General features: G+C 26.1%; 1 protein-coding gene across 3 annotated transcripts; it reads right to left on the reverse strand.

The window, feature by feature from the left end:
• Window positions 1–922: 922 nt before the first annotated feature.
• LOC114124897 (uncharacterized) lies at window positions 923–13,603 on the reverse strand. 3 transcript variants are annotated; one of them, XR_007605233.1, is made up of 8 exons: window positions 12,644–13,471; window positions 12,374–12,565; window positions 12,113–12,262; window positions 11,634–11,760; window positions 11,349–11,572; window positions 10,101–10,285; window positions 5,870–6,153; window positions 923–1,198 (listed from the first exon to the last, which is right to left on the reverse strand). XR_007605233.1 is itself a non-coding variant. In XM_050204422.1 (4 exons), the coding sequence occupies exons 2-4, from the start codon at window positions 12,801–12,803 to the stop codon at window positions 12,168–12,170; spliced, it is 447 nt and encodes a 148-aa protein (XP_050060379.1). In that variant the 5' UTR covers window positions 12,804–12,818; window positions 13,483–13,603; the 3' UTR covers window positions 12,102–12,167. The 3 variants fall into 3 exon arrangements, 2 of the variants coding, with proteins under 2 accessions (XP_050060379.1, XP_050060378.1); XM_050204422.1 differs by lacking the exons at window positions 923–1,198; window positions 5,870–6,153; window positions 10,101–10,285; window positions 11,349–11,572; window positions 11,634–11,760 and adding an exon at window positions 13,483–13,603 and having other exon boundaries at window positions 12,102–12,262; window positions 12,644–12,818; XM_050204421.1 differs by lacking the exons at window positions 923–1,198; window positions 5,870–6,153; window positions 10,101–10,285; window positions 11,349–11,572; window positions 11,634–11,760 and having other exon boundaries at window positions 12,102–12,262; window positions 12,644–13,428.
• Window positions 13,604–16,284: the final 2,681 nt, after the last annotated feature.

Here is a 16,284-nt window from a genome sequence, read left to right on the forward strand (position 1 = left end):
TTTGTTTTGTTTACTATTAATATTCGTAAAAATTAATTGGATCTCGAAATTTAAAATATTATATTATATACACTGTGATTAATTAATTATTACATTTTTATTTTTAAATTAAAATTTTTAATGTGGAAGTACGGGAAGTAAGAGTACTAAAAAAATCACTTCAAATATGCTGACTATACCATAGGTTAGCATTACTATACTGTACTATACCACTTTTGGAGACTTGCCTTTATAAATCTAAGTTTGATTTCTGTTTCCACCAATCAATTCTAGCGTTTCACTTGTTATAAAAAAATTATTATAATTCAACAAAACAATATTTTTGAAGAAAATTTGGAATTTGTATATTTACATAAGTGTGTATCTATAATAAACATTTAATAATATTATTTATTCATATTATATGTTGTATTTAGAAAAAAAATTAATCATTTTAAAGTATAGGTACCTATTTATATTTTACTTCATAAAATTTTAACTTAAAATAATTATAATATAAAAAAATATTTATTATTAAAATATATATTATATAATAATAACTATTTCCATGTTTTTTGTAAAACTCGCAGAGTATTTTAGATAACATAAATATTAAACATTTTATAGCATATTAGTGCATTTTTTAATACATAGTTTTATTTTTTATTCACCGCGAGTTAAAAAATGCTTAAAAATTTTAAAATAATAGTCACATAAGTCAATACATAACCAAGCTCAATGAAAATGTATTCTCTTTAAATATTTTTAATAATAAATAACTTATTTTTAAAATTTTTAGCTGTATGTTTTTAAATCTATTTTTATAGTTTTAACTTCTAATCATATATTTGCATGCGTATTTCGATAATTATTTCTGCAAAAAGTCCAAACCCTAATAATAACTAATGAGTAATAACTCTTATTAAAAAATTTTAGTTGTATAATATAGGTAATATATTAAATATATATCAAAGTTTTTGAACTATAAAGATTTGATACAACCTGAGTTAAATTTAAATATAGGAGAAAACATTTTTTTAGTTCCATAATATTTTGATCGTGGCAGGTAAATTGGCGGAAACGGTAATCAAACTATTTTATAATATTAGCGGAAGCAGTTGATGATGGCTGCGGAAACGGGCATTTCACATTTTGGCGGAAACTGATAATTGCTCTTGGATGCAGTAGATACAAGTATTTTTCCAACCAGTCTATAACACTATAAAATATTTTGTTTATTATTATAATGCAATTGTAAAGTTGCACGAATATTAGACAATAGTAATTTAATAATATTATAATAATGTATTATTATTTCGACAGTCAATGAAATGGCAGTTATTCTGTAACGCGAGTACTTGTAGTGATCTATATTTTTATGGTCTTTCAATAGCACACACACCGGCATCATTGATCATTTGTTAGCGGTTCATATATAAGCGGACTAGCGAAAAGGAGTTAATCCACATAATAATATATTTAAGTACAGTACTTATTTACAAAAGAATAAAGTGTATATTTTGGTATCGTAAAGTGATTTTCTTCAATAAAACCAAATGCATTGTATTTAGACCGTATACATACAATAACACGATTTCTATGTAATATGTATACTGTATATTATACATAACATATACACAGATTTATGATGTATAACACTACACTATTTTATAATATTATATGACATGATATTCAACATTATCTTATAAACACATTGTAAAGTATTTTATTAAGACATGAAAAACAGAGACAAAAGCCGCGGTCTATTTTAAAAAATAGTAACAATATATTATATAATATATTATATCGTATTGTGGTGTAGTTGTAACAACCCTCCTCCGGCGTCAAACGACACAGATAAAAATAATAGAAAAAAATCGTGTTCTTCACGCGCGCGTGCACACACATAACATATATATATTATATACAATATAAATATACGTCCATACAATTATTTGTGTAATACTGTAATGTACTAAAATTTTAAATATTGTATATGCGAGTTAGCCAAAACTGTGCCACGCAAGAGTGAATTTCTCAGAATAAGGATCGTAAACGAATGCCGCTTTTTCTAACACCCCAAATCATTTTTATTATATATACCTAAATATATAATATGCATTCGATGCTCGTCTATACCTCTATGTACGTGAACGCCACTCTCCCCTTTGACGATGACCGTTAAAACGTGGACTATTCGCCGCAATCGGATACGCGTAAACACGTAATAATATAATAATACTAATATTGTGTATCTACCTATATATATGTATACATGCATACTATATTATATTATACAAAATCTGTCATCGACAGCCGCCGATTTTCTTTGAAAATGTCCGTCTTTTTATTTTACCGCCGTCGTCGACCGACAATGTAATAACCTTTTTTTTGTTATTGTCCCGAGACTCACTCGCAACTAATTACGGGCCGGTGTGCCGCGATGATTATATTGCATTTACTGTGCCGCAATTCGTGAGTGTGTGCGTTATTTTACCGACGTAGGTATACAATACATACGATGGCTTTGATTTTTTACAACACCAGTGGGTACCGAGAATGCGTTATAATAAAGTCATTAAAATATACACCCGAGTACATATAAGTATGGAGGTACTGCAGCGTACAATGTATTATAATTCATAAAAATAACACGTGAATATTTTATCGTTACGTAACTTACATTAAAATTTAATACGAACTTGGTTTTAATAATTTTATAAGTCATGCACTAACTCTAAAAATGTTTTAATCAAAATGCAAATAACAAGCTAGGCAAAAATGTTAAAATATGCACTAACATATAAAATTTGACCAACTGTGAAACTTAATGATAAGAATTGAGAACACTACTCTTTCTTTACACGCGAAGCTCGTACAATTGTTTTAACTTCTGAACATTATTAGGTACTGTTTTTGTTATCAAGTTTAAAGTTTCTATAGGAGAAATTAAGCCACTTAACTTGTATTCTAACTTTTCATCAATATTACGTTTTTATTTTTTAAATATTAGACTCGATATTGTTTTATAAGCATTCAAAAAACACGAAATCATTGAATTTTAAAATTTAATAACTTCTTCCATAATTATTTTATCGAAAAAATAAAAACTTTACATCATAGACGATTCCCTTAGGTTAGGTACTAACCGTATAATAATTACCTATATTATTGTATAATTTATACAATGTATATTGTTCTAAAAAATTTAACAGAACAATGAAACTAATATAAAAATATCTGGTTTCAATCATAACAAAACAATTCTATCGTTGTAAGACCGAGATGCAAATAAAATATTATTGAAAATAATTTTAAAAGAAGAACTTATTCAAAAAAAAAAAAAAATCAGTTTAGAATATTCTGAACTTTGAAAATTCCTGTAATCGCATAATAACAGATGCTTTAAAAAATGAACAACTATTATTATAACTGCCACTATATTGTACAGTATACATGTTGAATATGCCTTGTAGTCATCTTTATTGAGAAAGTCACTAATGATTAATGAATGTGTTAAATTTTAATTTAATGATAAATCAATACCCAATCATATTGCATAAGAATTCTTCCCGAGTGGACACAGTTTGTCAACCTATATGTTTTATTATATATTCATGTTCATATTATAGTAATTTATTTTGCTATACATTATATCGTAAATTGAATTAATTATTACCAAAAATGTGCCATTTATTATAATAATACCTACATTACCTAATTTACATTATATATATTTATCATTATTAATAACTTATTTCAATAAAAAAAAAATTTACACTGACTACATAAATAAGTTAATAATATAAAATAAACTTAGGCAATTCTTTGAATACCTTAAAATCAATTGAAATTTTTAATATTCCTTAGCTATTTAAAATTATTCAAGTGAAACTGTGCCATATTATTATATAATTTCAACTAGTTGTAAGCCCTATCTGAATATCATATACACCTTCTTATTTCTTGACTTGGATGTACTTAATATCATTAACATAATATATCTCAACAATCATATTTAAGTAAAAAAAAAAAAAAAACAATTGAAACAATTATAAAAAATTTCAAATATTTATTTTATAAATTGTATATAAACAGATATATTTTGAAATGAAATTTTATGCTTATTTCATTCTAATGCAATACTAATTTAAATTGTTAATAAAACTATTGAGTTTCTATAATAATTTATTTTTTACTATTACAAGTTATAAGAAAAAAATAAATTGACTTTGTTAAAATATATTAGTAAATAAATTCAAAAATAATAAACAACACACTTAGCTATATTATGCCCAAGTCTGGATTAAGATAATTTTGGGCCCATAACCATAATCAAAATTTTGGTGACCCAAAAATAAAAATATTTCAGACAAAAAAATTTTTTTTAAATTTATTTTTTACTTTTTTTAAATACAGAAATAAAAATGTTATTTGTATAAATAATTTTTTCTTGATTTTTGAGAAACAAACTCTTTAATTATATTCTGAGTATTTATTGCCTCCAAAACATCACCCTTTGTACACAAAATCATAAAACTATTTAAATTTTCTTGAGAACTGTTTGTTCTATACTTGTTTTTTATACAAGCTAATTGGGAGAATGCTCTTTCAGCCGAACAATTTGCAATAGGTATGGTATAGCTTATATGAAACGTTAATGTATTATAATAATAATACAAATATTTCTGATTTAATAAAAAAAAACGTACTATTTGACAGGGGCCTACTATTGTTTAATATCCGTTGTGGGCCCAAGGCTATGGCCATGGCCCCCTCTGCCTTTCCCTTAATCGGGGCTTGATTATGCCTATGCCCTATATCTAATTAAGTATAATTTGATAACCAATAACAAATGTCACTTCATAGCTCATTATTTTTTGACAATTAAACAGCTTAGTTTTTAAACAAATAAAATTGCAATATATATATTCATAATTATAGAAGGTTATTTAACTCAATAATTTTAAAATCACAAAAACCAATATTATACCTTCTTCTATAATTGAATAAATATACTATAATGAAAGAACTTTTAATTTCGGATCATCGACAAAAGTGTAAACTGTAATCATAGGTTAGGGAATTGGTAGTCAGTGTTTACTCTTAGTATGTATCATTTGTTAGACATATTGTGCCCTATATGAAGCAATATTTATATTTTTAAAGATTAAAAATTCAGTATAATAAATGGACTGTAGTGATAAACACTTATTTTTTGGTGTAAAATATCATAGAGATCAAACAAAATATCTTTTTTACTCTATTTAATTTATGACCAATATTTAAAATAACTACACTTGATTTAACATTGACAATTTTATCACAAGCCTTACACCTTTATACCTAGAAGTAGTTTTTTTTTTTTAATATCATCATATTGTTTTACTCTTAGCATATTGTATTTAAAAACTTATATATAACATAATTATAATTAATAATCTTTTCATAGAAGCAGAGTTTAAGGATCAATAATATATATACTAAAATAATAGTTCAAAATCAAAGCTAATATTTAAAGAAATGCAATAAAATATATTATGTGCCAAAGATATCAAAGGCACCGATGTAATCTGAAGCAACTATGATAATCTTCATTATGAACAATACAATTTATAATAAATCTGTTAGACTTGACTTTATAATATTTGTATTATTTCAACGAGACAACTATGTAATTAACTTTTTAATTGTAAACCTATAAGTGTGGTAGCACAATTATGAAGTATGTACTTACACTTAAATGTCTAACACGTGTAATTCAGGATTCTATCTATTACTTATATAGTATACAACAATTTTGATTATTATGCTTTGGATAGTTCCATTATGTATGTCTTTCTAGCATTAATAATATTTTTGATTAAAATTAACACTATAAAAATCTTACTTGTTTGATCAGTTTATTGCCATTAATGATTAAGTAACCATTTCGTCTTATTCTTTCAGCAGTCTTAATGAACAATGAAAAACAGCTGAACCATTATAGTCATGTAATACTAATAAACAACTAAAAAAATAAAATATTATATCTTTGACCAAGGGTCTTAAATTGAGGAACTGAGCAACAATTCTTTTGAGGACTCGTTCAGATGTCTCAAGTTAGGAGCTGTAATCGAGCTGAATGAATTTAGGTACAGTGGTTTCTTTTGTTCCAGAAACCACCATTTAAACCTGTAAACAATAATAAAATCATTTTTGAGCACACATCTTACAAACAATTTTCAGTTAAAAAAATCTAATATAATATACATTATACAAATCTTTAATAACAAAGTTCTGAGGAATATGTAGTATTGTAGTATATTATTTATCAGCTATATCATATAGCTAATCATACCTACCACAATAGCATACATAAAATATATCTAATAATAATGTACAGATAACAAGACATAACAAAAGACAGTTTCATCCATATACTTATTAGATTTAGTAACCGTTCAACTTAATTATCAATTTAGTTTTATTAACTATTAAGTCATATGATTTAATGTGAATCACTTTCAACAATTTTTATTTTAGACCATAGCTGCAGGTTAAAATGCTTTTAATCATTATCTATGTTAATACAGTATAATTTCTATTTTTATTAATAAAATCCTTAAGAATGTATGTGGTTTTATAAAATATAAAATAGTAATTTGATATCTATAATGTTATTATCATTTTATATATTATTATAAAATGGTAAACGAAGATACATTAAAAATGTAATACGGCGCTTCGGGTATGCAATATTGATGCTTACGCGCGCTTATTATAAAGGTATCAATAAACCATCTTAAAACTTTACAATAATTATTATTAAAGATAGCAATATATCATCGGAGGAAAGTATATCAAGTGTCATTAAAAACGGTTATATTGGACAATAATGAACTAGCTTAAGTGCATGGACAATTTTAGAGGCTATAAAGTTAAAAATATAAAATGTATCGTTATAAATATTCAAACCGATAACCAAAAATAAATAAATACGGGTACGTAGTAAAAATATAATTATTCAGGTAATAAATACGAAAAAGGGTATTAAATAACTTTTTTTTTGGCTAATAAATATCGATTAAATATATTATAAATAATACTATATACAAAATAATAATATGGTATTTATTTGTCTGTAAACGGTAAACATCGTGTGACGTCACTTTTCAACATATATAATGATAACAAAATTCTAATAGAAAGCCAAATTAATTTCTTATGAACATTTCCACCAAATTATTTTAACTGATTCTACTTTTACTGTTTTACGGTTTTTACAGAAAGATGTTATTAAATTTAAAGTTATGCAATTTGATGTAATATGCTATCTTCTATAAATATATATAATTTTAATAATTAAATACTAATTGTAATATTATAAATGCAATATTTTGAAATTATATCAACCTATTGTAATACTATAAGTAAAATAAATTACTTGAATAGCTATACTAAAAAAGCACCGTCTCCGCTTAGAATCGTTATTCGTATATCATGATGTATCGCACCCTTGGAGCAAGATCGCCTCTTCTTTATATTTGTTATTCTGAGAAAAATCACTTTTTAATTTATAATTTTAACTAAGAACATAATTTTTATGTTATTTCAGTGATTAAAATCTTAATTTAACATTATTATATGTATTCTAAACCAGCTGGTTTCTCAACATTTTTAGTGTCGCGACCCCCAAAATAGGTATAAAATATGATAAATCGCTTCACGAACCCTCTATGTATATTAAGTACAAATTTAAACAATAAAAATATCATATCATTAACCAATATTAACCAAAAGAAATATACTATTTATAAATACCATGTTAGTATAGTATTACATTACGTTTTAAAACAATATAAGCCATAAAACTAATATAGCAGTTTTGTTTTGTGCTATTGATTAATAATAATTTAATTTAATATTATACTCCCATAGTTTGAGTTATTATAGTTAAAATTACTAAAATACAAATTCAAAATTGCAACATACCTATTTATGGCGCAGTCTTCAGTATTAAAAAATATTATAAATTTATAAACCACCAAATACATAATTGTGGTAGTTTTGAATTTTGATAAAATGATTAATTTTTGATTTAATAGAATGTAATACACATATATTAGAAATCTGACAGTTAAGTGAAAAAAAACAAAAAATGTTTAATTATTTACTGACACAAATCTGTGACTGAATTTAATTATGATATCGTTTATGGCGGTCTACCATTTTGTAATAAAATTTTGTTTTGGTTCTGATGATACTACACCAAATAAAAATGTATCAAATTTTGAGTTTTGGTGGTCTTATTCCAAGGGTGCGATATCATTGAATTCAAATGTAACACACTCATAATAATGACTCACTCGGCATCTAATGTACACCAGAGCAGTGCAAGTCATTTAGTCGACGGTTTAGTAATCGATAAAATATGATCGAAAACCCATGTAATCGAATCGTTTTATAGTCGAATAACGAGTGGTCGAATATTTTACTAATATAGTTGAAGTGTTTTGTGGTCGAATGGGTTTTTAAATCGAAGACAATCATTAGATACCAGATTACTTTATCTAATATTTTTATAGATGTGGCTAGAAGTAAAACTTTACAATATACGCTTAAAAGAAGTGCAACAAAGACTCTTAGCTGATCCGGTTATGATTTATTAGAGTACTTAAGAAGAATATCTCAAAATTTATATTTAAATGATTTATATTAATTATTTTACTAAATTTTTATTTGATTGATTTTTTGAAATATTTATTATATTATTTTAAACTCAAAATGTATGTTTTCTACTACAACATATTACGATTACATAACATTTTAATCACTTGAATTTTCGATAAAATATGTGTTGACATTTAGATCATCTTTTTTGAATACTAGACATTCGGCCATTTCACGAATGGTTTATGGATAATCTACATGCCAGGCGCGGATCCAGAACATATTTACGGGAGGAGGGGGGCATCTTGAATTAAATTTTGCTAAAAACGCTATCGATAAAACAATGCATTTTATCAACTGACGAAAATAGACTTTTTTTTCAATTTACCAGAATCTACAGGGAGAACCATGGCCCCTTGCCCCCCTTGGATCCGCATGTAGGTATGTATTAAATTTAAATGATAAATATTGAATATTAATAACAATTTTGAATGAATAAGCGGCTGCTAGTCATTAAAAAACTAATTATACATCAATATATGGATTTTCAATATTATTAATATTACCTATCTATTTATATATTATCCAGCCATCGTATACTTCACCAATACTGAAGATTTTGATGAAACCCAAAAAAGGTCCAACTGAGCCGAACAATTTAACTAGTCCTCCGAAAAGTCTTTGACGGTTGTATACCGAACATTACAGTACTGCTATGATGTTGATATAATATGTATATTGTATAACCTAATCTTTGTATAAATGAAGAATTTAGCTTGATATTAGATGATTTATTTGACATCACTCAAGTTGTTACTTTTGATACTATAAAAATAATAAAAAGATAGAACATTTCTAATATCACAAAGGAAAAAAGGCCGCACTGGAGACATGTTGGGAATTGATCTAAATATATAAAAAAAAGAAAAAGAGCCGGGGAAAGATTAAAAATTGTTGAGGAAAGATAAAAAAGAACATATGAAGAATCAGAGATACACAGTCAGTAAAACAGTAAAATGATTACATAACTATTAATATTATGAGTTCATTTTTATTTATTCTTTGTTTATATTTTGGATACATTTATGGAAATGAATACGGCATCAACCGATGAGTCTACCATAGAAGATGAAAGGTTTGACAAGCCTGGTCTATCTACAAAATGCTTTAAATAATTTAAACTACTAAATAGAGAAAGTACTAATTTTATCACATTGAAACTTGAAGCTGCATTAGATAAATGCTAACTAAGCAACAGAGATGCAGTTCACATTTTAATTTCAACAGCAGAAGCATTAGGTGAGGATTTTAATAAATTAATTATAAATAGAACTAAACATCAATTCGAAATACATGTTTATGTTTACGAAAAGAGCAAGCAGAGAAAGTTAAGTATAGTAAAGTATATAAACTGTCAATCATCAAACAAATCGATGCAGTTATTCTTCACTAAGATGGAATGCTATTACCTGTATTAACGGGGTAAACAAATGTTGATAGACTTCATATCGTAGTTTCTTGTAATGGATTTGATCATTTGCTTGGAGTCTCAGCTATCGATACTAAGTCACCACAGGGATTGACCATTTCATTATATGCTGAATGATTGGTGCATCATAGAAAATTATCGTTGGATCATAGCCACGGATAGACACTGAAAATGATTAAGAATTTATATAGATAAGGATAATATAATATTTTTAGTTAAGATTATGAATTAAATATAAAGAGTACCTAGTTACCATTACAGTATTTACCACACATCAGTCATTAACGTTGAAGACTTGGGCTGTCCTTGAATGGATTACTTATGTGATGAAGAAACTTACCATACTATATTTGTCATAAAAATCTTAACTTTAAAACCCAAACTATGAGTTATATAAAATAAAGTTTCTGATATAAAAAAAAAATAATATATAAATACTCGTAGTTCTCAAGATAAATATTTTTTTTTGAATTAATTAATTTAGAATAATATTACATACAATATAATTTATATATAATTTATACAATATATATATATATATATATATTAACAACTAAAAAATTATGTACAACATGATAATATTCATATCCTAAGTTATAATGCAAATATTTCAATATTTATTAATAATAATTTGTTTTTTACATCATTAAAAAAAAAAAGATATGATAATAGGACAAACGTATGATGTTAAAATACATATGTTTAACATTACATAATATTTAGAATTTATGTTTAAAAATTAATTACAAAACGCTAAATCATATTTAACTAATTTTTCATCACTAGCATTGTCTGCCAAAATCAAAAATATTATTAAAACAATTTAAGATACTCGTATACATTAAATACTTGTTCTATAATCTATAGGGCAGCGGTTCTCAAACTGTGGTACGTGGCAAGCTCATAGGTGGTACGCGAAGAAAATCTCCCTTTATAAAAAATATAAACGTATTAATTATTAATAATCAAAAAAAAAGCAAAAATATGGTCAGGTGGTACGTAAAAATTTTCAAGCTGTGTAGGTGGTATGCGAATACAAAAAGGTTGAGAACCGCTGCTATAGGGTATACTCTAATATCCATAAGCTTAAGTATGAATGTAATCCTCAATCACATTTCTATTGTCATCATGATTTTTATAAAAAAGTTTTTTTTTTTTAAATGTTTTTAGTTGGCTTTTGAAAAATTTTAAAAATAAATTTTGTTTATTACATCTAAGTCAGCATTACCATACAATCATCTCTTATGGTTGTTGAATGTTATGTTGAGCTCAGATGCCTATTTTCTTGATTTCCTCCTTATTTTTGATTTTTATATGTACAGCTATTTATTCTTAAAGCTTCAGCTTAATCATTGTCTGTTCATCAATCTTGCCCCATTTGATTGAACAGATTTGAATTTACAAAAACGTTTTTATAAAAACCATCTGTCCCTGCATAATATATCAATGAACCTAAAATAGAAAAATTATATTAATATAATAAAAGTCAATAATTTATTAATATCACCTGTACCTATCCGTGTACAATATGAGATTGACTTTGATGTCCCCATAATCTTTCTTCATTACATTAAGTATAGTGCCATTTTAGTTTTGCTAATAGCGTAGGTAAGTATTAATAATCCTGATACAACACACCTCTTTTGTTGTTTATAGAACATTAAAGATCACAAAAGTAACCGAGTAAAAGTTGAATAAATATATTATTATGATTTATCTTTAAGTAAATTATTATACTAATATTAAAACAAATAAAAATATTTGTTAAAAATGTGGAAATGCTACTAGTCTATACTTTCTGAAACTAGGCTACCAGGTATGAAAATAATATAAAAGCTTGTACTCAATTTTCTTGTATACTATTTACTTAAGCAAAATCATTGATAGTAACATAAACAATAAGTTGCAAATTAAAAATATTTTAAAAATATGTGAAAGTATAAACTATATAAAAAAAACAAAATAAATTAAGATAGGTATATAAAGACTTACTAAAACATTATTTTATTTTATAATGAGACAAAATTCAAAATTTATGGTGCAATACTTAAAAATTGTTTTGTTCATACATAGGGTGTAGTTTTTGTTCAGTCTTAAGCAACTTCACTTTTATTTTCCTAATCCATGTATTTATATTTGTTTCTAAAAATGAGTAAAGTTGGAATATTATAACGTATAAATATAGGTATATTATACATATATTTGATAATAACATGATTTCCTAAAAATATTTCCCAAGTCTTAGAATCTTACCTTGCATATCAAGTGAGTCTTCATCTTCTAATTTACTGATATATATCTCAATATCGGATTGATCAACCAATATTGCATCATATTCATCTATGCTTGATATATTGGGTTCCATGCTCGATGTACTGGGTTGTATATTTGGTGCATAAATATTTGGTGCTAACTCGATCTGCTTTGGTTGAATACGTACAGCACCTTATAAAATTAATAATCACAAATAAATATACCTATAGGTATCAGTAAAATCAAATACAAAACCATTTAAATACATACCATGAGTCCTCTTGTGATGCGAAAGATCAGATTGATTATCAAATACTTTTGAACATCGATCACAACAGAACTGTACACTTTCGAGTGCCATTTCATGAATAGTTGACGAGTCGTCTTCACGACACATAACTAACGTACATTGCGAACACCTCTTAACCATTTTGAAAAAAATTACCTACAGAAAAACGTTGAACACGAAGATAACAGACTATTACACACTAGGTAAGTTGTTAGCGTGCTATTACAATGAATGAATGAATGAAAGCCTAACTCAGTCACGCTAAATGTTAAAAAGTTCGTTTTGAAACTCAGAAACTAGGAACAAAAAATCGGTTTTCAGTTAAATATTCAATCAATTAACGCATAGACTACAAAACATTGAAATTATTGAGGTTAATCGTGTTTAATGTAACCAATTAATAACCAATATTGGGCATATATCATATTATTTTAATAATAACACGGACCAGCAATGATATTTGAGTGTATTTTTATCGATTGTTGTTTACTAGGAAATAACCAAAGTATATATATATATACATCCACCTTGGTATAGCCGTAAAGGTTACGTTCTTAGGTACATTGCAGCGAGTGCAGCGGCGGTGTTAAAATTCTTTTGTCTCGAGCCTCGGCGGTGGCGGCAAAATTTTGTTCGGAGTTCGGACCCGAACTCCTTTAAACGCTACCGCCACCGTCACCGCTGCCCGCTGCAGTGTGTGCCGTGTGGGGACCCAATAAAACTAAATAAGCTAATAACTATAAATTTAAATTAATAAATTAATATAATATTATATTATAGTAAACAGAAAATTATCAACCGAAATGAAACATGTACCTACGAGTGGATACTTTTTTGAAACCACACGTTACACGAGGCAGTCGCAAGTCCATTGATAATGTCAAATGTGAATATGTGATATACAACATTACACAATAACACAGGTAGATAATATTTAATACACATCGATAGTTTTGAAATAATACTGTTTACGAGTATTGCGTGTGCGCTTATATACGGTCTAAATAATAACTTCGATATAATATTATGTAATTTCGTAGCTACAGATGTCGCTGTTGTTATCTGTAGCTGTGGTGATCGTGTAATAATACCTAATTTTTAATTAATAATAATATACGATGTACGGGGATATTTTTATTTATTTATTTCACGTGCAGTACGAATTATGTATAGTACATTGGTTAGGTTATGTATTATTTCTTAGTTGGTGATGTGCACTAAATTACATTAGTATGTAAGACGCCACATTTGAATATGTAGAACATTTGATATCTACTGATTGGACTTTTGACATCAATATGACGTTATACAGTATAAAATATACTAGCCGATCCTAGGGTTGTCAATTTTTAATTTGGAAAATACCGGCCCAAGTGTAAGAAAAAAAAAAAAAAAAAGGTCATAATTTCAGTAAATTTTTATTTGATATAAGTATAATTATTAGTAATAATAATATAATAATATTAGTATTACATTATGATAAAATAATTAAATAAAGTAGTAGGTAAAGTAAATTATAAACTTTTAAATGTATATTAAGCTATATTAAAATATATATATATTAATGTATACAATATTTATTGACAGCAATATGATAATTGATAACCAATTTTACAAAAACGATATAATATTAATATATTTATATCGAAACTCTCGTTCAGATGGAAAATGGAAATACTGGCTTTTTATATAATTTTACAATTATTATTTTGAAAATACCGGCTTTTTATCGGTTATTACCGGCAACCGGCTTTTTAAGTCTATGGATGTGAATTACCGGCCGGGCCGAGAAAATACCGGCCGGTTGGCAACCCTAGCCGATCCTGATATGTTGCACTATTGTTAATTTCAATATAGGTATTAGTATAATATGTATTAAGTACTTATAAATGTTAGCGGAAATTTAGATACCTACCTATTTAGAATTTTACTTAATTAATATTTAATAGTCAATAATGACAACGATCATTTTAAAAAATGTCGATATGCAGTGATGAAAACAATATTTATATACTTAATAAATTACCTATGTATACCTAGTTATTATCACATACTACGAATGTAATCATTCTAGAAATTAAAAATAATATTTATTCCCCATTAGCTATTAAGTACTTATTAGAATCACAGATATAAAATACAATATATATATATATATATTATATATATTATATATATAATATTGTATTTTATATCTGTGATTAGAATACATGAATTTGGTTTCAAACGGCTTTTATTATCTATGTATTAACTTCTCCTTCTGTACGATATATTTTATGGATACAACAATTTATTATTATATTATTTTTCATCTACATTTATGTTTCCAAAATTATTTAAAAAAAAAAAAATATATATGATCTCAAAATGCTTTTAAAAAGAACGTGTATCGTGTTGTTGGTACAAATAATGATCAATCGTGATCACACACCATTGAAATGCCGAGTCTTTATTCTTGTGTGCACTGTATAGTGTATACAGCTGGAACACGAATACTATCAAAATAATAATATACCAAATGTTCAATAAATTTAGAGAATCAATAATTAAAAGAACTTTATGTAGAAATAACAAATAACACTGCTGTAGTGCTGTATGTTTATAATATTGTGAAACATTTAATAACCGCTTTTAATATTATATCATATTATTATCGTTTACCATGACATTTTCCGAACGTATTGAAAACTCTGTACAATATAACAAAACAAAATGTATATATAACAAGACAACATGTTCTTTATGTGCATAGCGTCCAACAGTTTGGGCCACCCAGTTTCCTGGAAAAGCCATGAACGAGCCGATGACTACAATAAGATATACGGCATCCAATACGGTAGTATCTCGATTTTCAACAGCTGGTATCACAATAGGTTAGCAAACCTTATAAATTATAATATTCTAAATTTATCAGCATAATATAAACTATTGGAATATAATATTTAAAATTTCGTAAATATATTATAATGGTTCGTAATAATATTATAAAAATAAAGTGTAATATAAAAATTTAACTTGTACATTTCATTAAATATGGTACCTACGTGTAAATCGACTATTATTATAACTTTATAAGTACTTATTTTAAAAACTAACTGCATATATTATGTTTACCAATATAATATATAAAAATACAGACGTTTAACCTTGGAAGTTCTAACTATGTAATGCATTATACAGTAGAACACCGATTATCCGAACGTCAATCAACGTCCAATTAACCGGACGAGAAAAAAACAGAGAAGGTCGGCTTTTTTAGTTTTAAAATATGTCACATATCATAATTAAAGCTTATTTTGTTTCAGTTAAATATTTTAATAAAATTATTTGTTTATGGTTACGAATTTTAAATAATATTACATACAATATACGTATATTAACAATAAATATATACATACAATATATTATTCATATAATTATATAACCTTTGATACCTATGTCATATGTCAATCATCCGGATATTTGCTTATCCGGAACACCTTTGACATAAATTAGTCTGGTTAATTGGAGTTCTACTGTATATATATTTTTTTTCTGAGTTATAAAACATTGGAAGTGAAAGACAAATTTGTTTCACGCTTTCTTGATGTATAAGAAATTTTATTTTACAAAAGCTGTTTTA

The sequence above is a fragment of the Aphis gossypii genome, chromosome 3 (assembly GCF_020184175.1).
Source record: "Aphis gossypii isolate Hap1 chromosome 3, ASM2018417v2, whole genome shotgun sequence".
NCBI classification, from domain to species: domain Eukaryota; kingdom Metazoa; phylum Arthropoda; class Insecta; order Hemiptera; family Aphididae; genus Aphis; species Aphis gossypii.